This window comes from Meles meles, chromosome 4 (assembly GCF_922984935.1).
Source record: "Meles meles chromosome 4, mMelMel3.1 paternal haplotype, whole genome shotgun sequence".
Taxonomy (NCBI): domain Eukaryota; kingdom Metazoa; phylum Chordata; class Mammalia; order Carnivora; family Mustelidae; genus Meles; species Meles meles.
The window spans coordinates 106,166,740-106,178,410 of NC_060069.1; the positions used below are offsets into that span (position 1 = coordinate 106,166,740).

Genomic DNA, 11,671 nt, shown 5'->3' on the forward strand with positions numbered 1-11,671 from the left:
TTCAGTCCTCATCTACACTTCGTTCTCCACTCCCCGGTCCCATTTACTTACCTTGTGGGTCCGTGTATTACTATCCTGGGAGGATAGTAGCACCTCCGTTCTGGGTAAGGCTCATCTCCTCTTCATCATTTTGGGGCAGGCAGTGAGATGTAGGAAAACAAAACAAAGGCCGAGAGTAGACTTTGTAACCAGACAGAGGAAGGTTTGAATCCCACAATTGCTGGCTCCTAAGGTAGACATTTCTTCCCTTCCCAATTCTGATCCCCCACAATTTGACAGGGAGGAGCAATCTGAGCGGGAAGTATTTTCAGACTAATTTTAAAGAGAGAGTCTTGACCTTGTTTGAGAATTGGTAGGTCAGGGGCTTGAGGGGTAGGATAAGGCTCAAGGGACTTGATTTCCGGTTCTCTCTTACTGCATCATCCAGCAAGTTACCAATATAATGTTGTCCGTACTTTCATCATCCATAAAATGGAGGACAATAAAATACTGGCTATGGAACTTTTAAACCTAAAGTTTGGAACAAAACAAAAACCCAATAGACTTTACAAACTACTCTTACTACTTGTTGGCAGACTGGAAGGTGGTATGAGTGTAACTGGGAAGGTGGAGCTGCGATTGGTATCTTGCTGAAGAAATAAAATTATGTGGGACAGGATTAAGGTTTTGCTTCCTTCAGACCACCAGTCTGGCCCTGGAATTCTTTTGTTTCCACAAGTTGCCTCATTAAATCCCTTCGAACATCCTGTTGAGAAGTCTCTAGGAACTTTTGTTTCTCCCTTGCATTTTTTCTGAAGGAGCTTCCAACTGCCGGACGTCTCCTGAACCACACGGTAGGGATTCTGTTAAAAAGCTCACAGAAGTGGTAGGAAAGGTATTACTAATTAAGTAATACCAGAGACACCTCATGAATAAAAGAGTCCACATAATTAGCATTCACAAATTGTAGGGGAGGGAAAAGGGGGAGGAGAAAAAGAAGAGCGCCCTTGGGTGACAGGAAGTGGGAGGAGACTTTTAAATGACTTTTTGAAAAGGGAGAAGACTTTTAAAATCTTGGGCCCAGGGCCATTTAAGAAGCAAAAATTTTCTTTTTGTTAACCTTGACTTCTCTTGGGATATGGAGAAAGCAAAAGGCAAAAAGGTAAGTACAATTTCAGTGGTTTTGTTTCTGTCTGTCTTTCAGAGCCTCGTCCTGTTTCTCTCTCCCTCCAGCTTGAGCACACTTGATCCTTGTTTTGAGGAGAAAAGAATGTGTCTCGATTTCCTCTTGTTAAGGGAAAAAAAAAAAAAAGTAAGGTCCTAAACAATCGCAGCCTGATAATATTGGGGCAAGGAGACTGTATGTAAGAAACAGGGCTTCCTATTTTGGTTTTGAAAAGATGCTTTATCCTATCTTTAAGATGATTCTGCTTTCAGGCCTGGAGGGGACTGGTGACAGGAGAAGAAGGGAGGTGAGGGGGAAACTTCAGGAAGAGGTAATGGAACTGAGGTTGGCGGAGAGAACTAGATGCTTTAATTTGCCCTCAACAGACACCGGTCCTAAACCAGGTAATGGTAGGTCTGAACCTGTCTTTTCCAAGGGTCACCAGGGCTATGGAATAATCCAAAGTCAGACATATTGACAAGCACCGCAGGCAGAATTAAAGGTAGAGAAGCTTTGAGGTGCCTGGGTGGCTCAGCAGGTTAAGTATCCAACTCTTGATTTCAGTTCACTGCTTGATTTCATTGATGGTCAGGAGTTCAAGCCCCACAATGCCATCCAGGTTGGGTGTGGAGCCTACTTAAAAAAAAAAAAAAAAAAAAAAAAAAGGTAGAGCGGATTTGAGACTTTCCAGTGGAACCCAAGCACCGTGCTAAGGGAACCCGAGCACTCTCAACCAGCATTTTTGCCCAATCAATTTTAAGACTTACGACTTTAGGCTCCAAAGTGAGTAGTTTGTGTTAAGGCTATGCTAATGTAAAATTTGTATATGAATGCAAAGCTGCTATAGTGATGTAAAATACCATACAAGTGTTAATTTGTCCAGTCCCACCTGCTGGAAAGGATTTCAAGGCAGGGATTTTGTGTTCCTCAGAGATGCCTGCCTATGACCTGGCTTTGGTTAGGTAGCTTCGGCATCTGAAAAACAGAGTTGGAAATTGCTACTAGGTTGCTGCCAAGAGTTAATGAAAGAAAATTAAAAATACATCAACACCTTATGTAAGAGGTTTCTCTGTCAGATAACTGTATCCTCAACTGTTTTCTTGCTTCTGGTGTTCAGTTAAGCAATGTTCGAGGGCCCAGGAGGAGAGAGAAATTCTGCCCCTAGGCAGCTGACTGTCAAAGGGGGTAAGGAGCACTGATTAAATCCCACAAGCAAATGTAAAATTGTGACTGATAAGGGGGAGGCAGAGAGGCAACTCGCAGAAGTGACTTGGTCTAAGGAGATTAGGAGGGGCGGCCAGGTGAAGGAATACTGGAAATGAGATTCTGAAGGAGAGGTAAGATTTAAGATTTAAGTTGAAGGCTGGTGTGAAGTGAGCGAAATCTCTTCAGGTCAAGGTAACTAGGCGGGAAAGGAATTCTGTGACCAGCCCTTGGGGCCATGGAGAGGCTGGTCCGCTGAATTAAAGACATTTGTATATCTTCATGCTAAACACAAGGAACCACCGCAGGAGTATATATAGAATCCCTCTGGCAATAGTAGGGGAAAACTTGGTTTGGAAGAGATCAGGACCGAAGGAATGGGGGAAGAAGATCTTCAGGTAAGAGAATAATGGATATGGTGGGTGATAGAGGTAAGGGCTCCCACACCCCCTGGCCAAAGAGCCTAGTTTCTTCTACTTCTGTGGGTTGTTTCTATAGTTTGTCCTTTTTCATATTTTCTTCTCGGCCTCCCATTTCCCCACCTACCCCATCTTAGAAGTCAGCCTGGGGTTGGGATGATTTCCCAGAGGAGAATCTGCACTGCCAGTGATGTGTGTAATGACTATCCTGGTGCCCTGGATGTGAGTTAATCTTGAGGCAGGTAGTGTGTGTGGTGGGTCGGGCGCCCTTGGGAAGACGGCTCCTCTGTCCCCAGCAGAACTCCACAAAGTCGGGGGAGCACTCTCTGGCTGGCCTATCCCAACCAGCATCAGAAGAAGCCAACGACAGGCAGCAGGCTTCCGGTGAACCAAAGTTGCAAAAAACCTCTGCCAGTGGGACCAAACGAAAAAGATCTATGAAAGAAGACAAAGGTAAGAAGTCTACAAGCCCTCAAATCTCTCCTTGGGTTTAAGAAGACCAAGGAATTTTCTGAGGGAATAGAACAAGTAGGGAGAAAAAAAAGGGTCCTGTATTCCGAAAACCCTCCACTTCCTTTGGCTTCCAGCTTACTTCGCGCGTGCCTGGAGCTTTCTTCCAGCCCACCTCTGTTAAAACTGTGGTGTCTTCAGGTCTCCAAACTCTGACAGTATATTTTATCTGTTCATCATTTTGACTTCACTCACTGCTTAGTGTTAAGGGATCTCAGAGTACAGTAGTTTGGGGACAAACTGCTATAAATTTGAAATCCCATCCTTAAAACTCCACCTTCTTTTTCTAAGAATTGAGGATAATACTTAATTTAGCCAGGTCAGATGGAGTGGGCTGCAGGCTCCATTGTAGCGTATAGGGAATAATTGGGTAAAAATGCCTACCTGATACCTGACTAGTAATGTGCACGTGGTAAAGCCTCATAACTGTTAGTGTCATTATAGTTGTCTGTTTTGGAGTATGTTCTAGAAGTCTTTCCTGGACAGTGAGAGAGAGTGAGGAACCTGTGTGCGGTGAGACCAGAGCACTGCCCAGAGTGGGGAGGGCTGATGTAATTCTGAGAACGGGTGGTTGTGTGTAGCATTGCCTAGTGGTTTGCTTTGTTCCTTGGTGAGAGGACCAGGCCCCACTAGGGACTACGATGTCGGGTTTAAAATTACTATCAGGGCGCCTGGGTGGCTCAGTGGATTAAGCCGCTGCCTTCGGCTCAGGTCATGATCTCAGGGTCCTGGGATCGAGTCCCGCATCGGGCTCTCTGCTCGGCAAGGAGCCTGCTTCCTCCTCTCTCTCTGCCTGCCTCTCTGCCTGCTTGTGATCTTTCTCTGTCAGAATAAATAAATAAAATCTTTTAAAAAAATAAATAAATAAAATTACTATCATTCCCCTGGATTGGAAGTAAGATCTCTAGTACAACTTCGTTGAAGTCTGGGTGTAAGTGCTCACAAGGGAGCAAGTATGGAAGTTTCAGGAAGTAAAAACTGGAGACTCAGAAGTGCTAAGTCCGTCCCAGGTTTGAGGTTGTGTCTTTTGGAAGTTCTGGGGTCTTTGTCAAGTCATTGAATCTGCAACGGGGATTGGGTTGGGAGAACTTAAAATTGTACTTTGACATTTTAAAAGGCTGTCCAAAAGTGAATTATTGCTAATTTCATCCTGTTTTCCTTCTGCATCTTGTTCAGAAAAGAAGGAAGAAGGTAGTGGAAAAGTAAGACTTCGGAAGAAAATCCCAGTTCCTCCCTTACCTTCAAAATTGCCACCCGCCAACATGCTTCACCGAGACGTCCTGCGGGCTTGGTGCCAGCAACTAAAGCTGAGCACCAAAGGCCAGGTGACCCCTCAGGGGCTCAGGGTCAGAGGCAGTGCTCCTGGGAGGAGGGGTAGGATCCTTACTTGATTGTTAACTCATTTCTCTCTTGTCTTAGAAACTGGATGTATATAAGAGAATCTGCGAATATGCTTACCCCGATCAACGGGTGAGTGATTTGTAGGGATTTGACAGAGTGGAAGGTTTAGTTCTCATTCTAATTACCTAATTTAGCATCAGAAAATCCGTGGGGGGATTACTTTAGCCTCTCCTTCCCTCTGAAGAGAAACAGCACACCCGTCTACCCACACCTACCACCCCCTCCGCCCCCACCATGAGCCACTTCACACCAAAATTGGACTGCACTCCTGACAGCACCTTAACCTTGCAAACCCTGTTTGTAGAAGAACATTCCTGTCACCGCAGAGGAGGCCAAGATTCTCTCACAGTCACAAAGAAGATCAAAGATGGAGCAGGGGGAAATGTCTCTGGAAGGTTTCGGAAAAAGGATATCTTCTGACGGGACCCACCCTTCTGAGGTGGCTGCTCCCCCTGAGGGTGGGGCACCCGCCCCTGTGGGGTCTGGTGCTCTCATGGAGGGAGTCGATACTGTTGTTGTGACAACTTCCGCCCCAGATGCTGTGTTTGCCTCCTGGTCGAGAATTGCAGGCAGGGCTGGCAAGATGGAGACAGTGGAATCGCCACAGGAGGCCCATGGTAAGCCCAGGCTTGAGATTTCGTTCTGGTCCTGTTGAGGAAAAAATGCTATTGATACTAACCTCCTGTCAGTTTTAGGGTATATCAAAATCACCTGAAGGGTTGGTGATTCCTGGGTCCTACCCACAGAGTTTCTGATTCAGAGCTGGGATAGGGCCTGGGAATTTTCTTTTTTAATAATTTTTCAGCCAGTGCTGATGATGCTAGTCTGGGGACCGCACTTTGAAAACCACTGCTGCAAATTACTGATGTCATCAGAAGGGAATGGCAGTCTGTTTGGCTTTCTTTCCCCTTCTTTTTTTTTTTTAAGATTTTATTTATTTATTTGACAGATAGAGACCACAAGTAGGGAGAGAGGCAGGCAGAGAGAGAGAGAGGAGGAAGCAGGCTCCCCGCCAAGCAGAGAGCCCGATGCGGGGCTCAATCCCAGGACCCTGGGATCATGACCTGAGCGAAAGGCAGAGGCTTTAACCCACTGAGCCACCCAGGTGCCCCCTTTCTTTCCCCTTCTTGAAAGAATTCAAAGAGCAGGCTCTAAAATCAGCTGCCTGAGCTTAAGCCTTGGATCTTCTAGTATCTGTTAGGTGAGTGACATTACCAAGTTGTTTAATACAGTTCCCAGTTTCCTCACCATAAAATAGGTTAATAATTACACCTACCTCATAATGTTGTAAGAATTACAGGATATAAAATTAAGAGAAACCATTAACTGGTTAGCACAGTACAATGCCTATTGAAACCCCCCAACCCATGTCATGCAGACACCCTCAGACCATTCCAGTTTAGTCTTTCTATTGAAGGAAACCAGAGTATGTCACCCCAAATTATACCTGTCCTAAACTGTTTTAAAAGGTATAATAAAAATTGTTTTGAGCTGATGGCAATTAAAGAGCAGCCAACCCAGAAAAGTCCCTTTTTACTGCCTAAAGGCAGCTTATAAATTTCTCTTTTTGCTGGAGACGATCCGCTGAGAGGTGGCACCAGAGAAACCTTACTTACTAGTTCCTTCCCCAGAGATTGAACTGCCTGCCCACTCTCTCCACCCTCCCCAGGAGCCTAAAACTGCTTCCCTTTTTCCTGTTGTTTCTCTACAAATTCCTCTTTCTTTGTAAAAACCAGGATTCTGAGCCACCGTTTTGAGTTTGTTTTCATTGGTGGTTTCTTCAAGTGACGTGTGCCATATGCATTAAGAAACTGATTCTCTCGGGGGACCTGAGTGGCTCAGTCGTTAAGCATCTGCCTTCAGCTTGGGTTATAATCCCAGGGTCCTGGATGAGCCCTGCATTGGACTGCTGCTCAATGGGAAGCCTGCTTCTCCCTCTCCCATCCCCCCTGCTCCTGTTAGCTCTCCAGCTATCTCTCTCTCTGTAAAATAAATTTTAAAATCTTAAAAAAAAAAAAAAAAAGAAGGAAGGAAGCTGATTTTCTTTTCTTGATCTTTTTGTGAAGGAGTCTCTGCTCCAAACCTAGGATGGGCAGAGGTCAAGTTTTGCCTCCTTTGTACTATGATTTACCCACTTGGAGCTATACCACTTCCAGCTGTACATTTTCCATCTAAAAGTTTGTGGGGTGGGTGGGTGGGTGGGTGTGTGTATGTGTGTTTAAGGTTTTATGTATTTGACAGAGAGTTCAAGTAGGTAGAGGAGCAGGCTCTCTGCTCAGCAGGGAGCCCGATGTGGGGCTCCATCCCAGGACCCTAGGATCATGACCTGAGCTGAAGGCAGGCAACCGCTTAACCAACTGAGGCACCCAGGCACCTCTCCTTTCTAAAGTTTTAACAAAAACTGTTTTGTATGATTTTCTAAAAGGGGGCAGGACAGGGACGCCTGGGTGGCTCAGTTGGTTAAGCGGCTGCCTTCGGCTCAGGTGGTGATCCCAGGGTCCTGGGATCCGAGTCCCACATCCCACTCCTTGCTCGGCAGGGAGCCTGCTTCTCCCTCTGCCTGTGCCTGCCACTCAGTCTGCCTGTGTTCGCTCGCTCACTCTCCCTCCCTCTCTGACAAATAAATAAAATCTTAAAAAAAAAAAAAGGGCGCAGGACAGAGTAGGTTAAGCTAGGATTCCAAGGCTCATATCTTGGACCTGGCACTCGAGAAAAGTAGTAGAAACAAAGACCATGATCTATTCTTGACCAAAAGAACATCAGAATTTGGTCATGCTGTCTTTGTACTTCCCTCCCTTTCCTTCTCCAGTTGTCAGGTGGTGTGTGGTCCATGGGAAAAGTCTGCCTGCAGACACAGAAGGTTGGGTTCACCTGCAATTCCATGCAGGACAAGCCTGGGTGCCTGAAAAACGGGGAAGAGTATGTGCCCTCTTCTTGCTACCGGCCTGCAATTTCCCACCCCCACACTTGGAGGACAATATGCTGTGCCCCAGATGTGTTCGGAGGTAACTACCTGGTGCTTTTCTACAAACGAAAACTGGACACCTGGTGTTCAGTTAGGGGAGAGAGGAGATGCATATTCATTTTAAATAGATCCATATTTCTTGCACGAGCTGTCAGTATAGCGTTCAAGAAAGTTATTACTGAGTTAACTGTATTCCTAAGAAAAAGCATTTATAGGTCAGGGCTTACTGCTCCTGCCTAGAGGCCCACCCATAATTGTGGAGAAACAGTATTGATTAAATACTGTATTACAGGTATATGCATGTCACAGAAATAATGACTAGCAAAACAACAGCAACAAAACCCCCTAAGTAGACCACAGTCTAATGGGGATATTTCTCTGTAAACGTAGAATGTGATGACTAGTATTAAAGAAGAGGTTTCTTAACTTGAAGGAAGAATTGCCTACATGGAAAGAAAGAGAAAGCTCATTTTTTAATAGAGCAACCAATGCCAAGACTGAGAGAATTTAGGACAAGGTAGAAATTTTTAATATTTTAGTGTGACAGCTATGGTTAAAAAATAAAATCTGATTGCTCCTTATAAAGTGGACATAATAATGCCTATCTGAAGCATTGTGAAGATTAGATGATTAGATTAGATTAGATTACATTTACATTTAATAAATGTAAAGTTCTTAGCACTGTGTCTGATGTGGGAAAGCATTGAAAAAAAAATGTGGGTATTAATTATTCCAGCAAGTGGGATTCCTTTCAATGAAGTCATAAAGATGGAAATATACAGTATATGCAAAAAAATAGTTTTGGCTCTAATTGAGCACTATAGATTTTAAGTAATATCATAAGTTTAGGGTCTGATTATAGTCAGCTTTGAAGGTTTAGAATTTACCCAGTAGCCTGGGTGTTCTTTCAGAAGATGCCGTTAGTTAATGTTATGTGATCAGTGAAATACCTCCATAAGCACCAAAGAGCCTACTTTAGAACACAATTATGAAGAGAAACAAAAGTTTGGTGTTTTTTTTTTTTTTCTCTGTAGTTTAAATTCTAAGCCAATTAAAATCAACAATGACTGGCTGGTGCAGAATAGACCTGGGGGGAAGGAACCTGATAAATAAATTTCTGATTCTAAATAGGATGGGAAATATTTTTATTAAAAGAAGCCACTACTATTGACAGACAGGGGTGAGGTGGGGTGAGTACTGTTCTGTTTTGAAGCCACAGCAACAGCACTGGCTCAAGGAAGGGGACAGTCCACTGAAGTCCCTTTTCTAGCAGCAACCATTTCCATAATTTTACCCATGCCACTTCACTTTTCTGGGCCTCGGTTTCCACATCTCTGATAAAAGGAGCCACATTGACAGGGAGGTGTACAAAAGTCACCAAAGTATGAAAATTAAGCAGCCACCAAGAAGTTTATATGCTTCTAAAGAAATTTTTTTTTAAGATTTTTGATTTATTTGACACAGAGAAAGAGCACAAGAGCACACTGAGGCAGAGCAGCAGGCAAAGGGAGAGGGAGAAGCAGACTCCTCGCTGAGCAGGGAGCCCCATGTGGGGCAGGGTCTCATGACCTGAGAGGAGGCAGCCACCTAACTGACTAAGCCACCCAGGCACACCTGTAAAGAAATTTTTAATTCCAAAAGGCTATCGTATTTAGGGGTTTTGTTTGTTTGTTTCCATTGTATTTACTTTTTTTTTTTTAAGATTATTTATTTATTAGAGAGGGAGCGCAAGCAGGAAGAGAGGCAGGCAGAGGCAGAGAGAGAAGCAGGCTCCGCACTGAGCAAGGAGCCCCATGCGGGGCTCGATCCCAGGACCCTGAGATCATGACCTGAGCCGAAGGCAGCGGCTTAACTCACTGGGCCACCCAGGCGCCCCTGTATTTACTTTTGTAGAGAACCTACTGAGGAGAATTAAGTACAGTTTTTTTTTCCCCCCAAATATATACATTTCATTGGTCATAGTATAGAACTATAATACAGTGAAAATATAAATAACAAAAATCACTTCATTTTTAAAATCTATTTATTTATTTATTTTTAAAGATTTTATTTATTTATTTGACAGAGAGAAATCACAAGTAGACAGAGAGGCAGGCAGAGAGAGAGAGAGGGAAGCAGGCTCGCCGCTGAGCAGAGAGCCCGACGCGGGACTCGATCCCAGGACTCTGAGACCACGACCCGAGCCGAAGGCAGCGGCCCAACCCACTGAGCCACCCAGGCGCCCCTAAAATTTATTTTTATTGAAGTTCAGTTAACATACAGTGTATTAATTGGTTTCGGAGGTGGAGGTCTGTGATTTATCAGTCCTCTATAATACCCAGTACTCATTGCATTATGTGCCCTCCTTAATGCCCATCACCCACTTCTACAGAAAAGGATATACAAAATTTTATAATTTCAAAGATTAGAGTGAAGGGGCGCCTGGGTGGCTCAGTGGGTTAAAAGCCTCTGCCTTTGGCTTGGGTCATGATCTCAGGGTCCTGGGATTGAATCCCACCTAGGGCTCTCTGCTCAGCAGGGAGCCTGCTTCCCCCTCCCCCTCTGCCTGCCTCTGCTTACTTGTGATCTCTCTCTCTCTGTCAAATATATATATAAAATCTTAAAAAAAAAATGATTAGAGTGAAGGACACGGAATCTGATCAAGCAGGTCTTTACTGGGTGATGGGCCATTGAAGGGTTGGAAGCAAGTAAGTGCACTGAGGCTTACATTGCAGAAGAGGGAAGGATGTGAGATCTGTTAGAAAAATGTGGGAAAGTTGTTTTTAATAGGTTTTACAGGCCTAGCATCTTCTAAAGGTGCCAAAATAGAATCTGGCTTTAAGTAATATAAATGAAGCAGAGGAAGGTAGAAATGATACATTCGCTTGGATAATGGGAGATTCAGAGCAGTGAAGGATACATGTGCCTTTTTGAGGCTTGAATACGTGGAGCAGACAAGTAGGAGGGGTGACTAGAGGTGTTTTCGAAAGGCACAAATGGAGAGGTGCAGCAAAAGGATACTCAAAGGAGATTTCCATTTGTGCTGCATTGAAAAGTGTGTGCTTCTGGGCTTAGGTTGGTGCAGCCGAGAGATCCCTCTCCCCAGCCCTCAGTTGCGCTGGAATCATCCCCCGTTGACCTACAGGGGTCCCATCCTTAGGGTCAAGGTTACTGAACATCCTAGGTCTTGGGCAGTTGACAGAGGTAGAAGCCTGAAGTAGGTGGAACCCTCAGGTTAGACGACTCCTTCCCCCAGCCCAGAGTTGCAGCCCTTGGGCCCAGTTAACTGTCTCTCACAGGACAAAGTATGTGAGTGTGCACTTGTTTCTCCCCCTTCTGGCTGTCCTACTTCTTGCCAAGAATTGTTGCTGCCAAGCAAATTGAATAAAATTGAGATCACTCTGGAAAGTCCTTTAATGACCTACCAAGGCCACTAGGCAAATGGTAAAAAATCCATTGGGGGGCCTCTCCTGCCCATGGGCTGCATAGGATAGGAGCATATTACAGAGGCATAACGGGCCTAATAGTCACTCCTTGATGACTTGGTCGCATGCTTTTTTTCCACCCACTATCCTCAAGTTCAGGAACAGTTCCACCAGTGGCATTCTTGGCTGTTTTTAAGGGTGTAACTTAATGTTTCTTCTTGGATCTTATGTTTCTAAAAAGGAACATATTTTGTTTGCTTTGTAGGAATAAGGTGTTAATGAAAAGCCTCCAGTGAGCTCGCAGTACCAGGAAAAGCGGTGATTATGATTAATGGTAGACAGGGAACTACAAGCAACTCTGCAGTGCCACTGGTGGGGGAACTGCAGACTGCTCCACTCCCTCCGTCTTCCTGCCTCCAGGGCCCACCGGCTGGTCCACTGCAGATGTTACCCTCCGACCCCTGGACCCCAACCAGGGCCTGCACCGTCGTGGGTTGGGATACAAGGGCTCTTAATGCTTTACATTGGAAAAGCATTTCAAAATTACTATTTATTCTACTAAATAAGATGAAAAAGTCATTCTACTACCAAACGTTGACCCTTCTGAAATAGAAGCAACCTTAAG

The 11,671-nt window shown here is 44.7% G+C and overlaps 1 protein-coding gene across 1 annotated transcript; it reads left to right on the top strand.

The window, feature by feature from the left end:
- The first annotated feature begins 1,117 nt into the window (after window positions 1-1,117).
- DPPA4 (developmental pluripotency associated 4) lies at window positions 1,118-11,342 on the top strand. Its single transcript, XM_046003676.1, has 7 exons — window positions 1,118-1,141; window positions 3,009-3,219; window positions 4,453-4,601; window positions 4,696-4,746; window positions 4,985-5,294; window positions 7,487-7,682; window positions 11,312-11,342. Exons 1-7 carry the CDS (start codon window positions 1,118-1,120, stop codon window positions 11,340-11,342), a joined length of 972 nt encoding a protein of 323 aa, XP_045859632.1.
- The last annotated feature ends 329 nt before the right edge of the window (window positions 11,343-11,671 follow it).

Excerpts from the sequence above, each read along its gene's own strand:
- DPPA4 (XM_046003676.1), top strand. The coding sequence starts at position 1,118 with ATGGAGAAAGCAAAAGGCAAAAAG. Across the intron at positions 4,747-4,984 it reads ATGCTTACCCCGATCAACGG|AACATTCCTGTCACCGCAGA; the intron begins GTGAGTGATTTG and ends TGTTTGTAGAAG. Across the intron at positions 7,683-11,311 it reads TGCCCCAGATGTGTTCGGAG|GAATAAGGTGTTAATGAAAA; the intron begins GTAACTACCTGG and ends TTTGCTTTGTAG.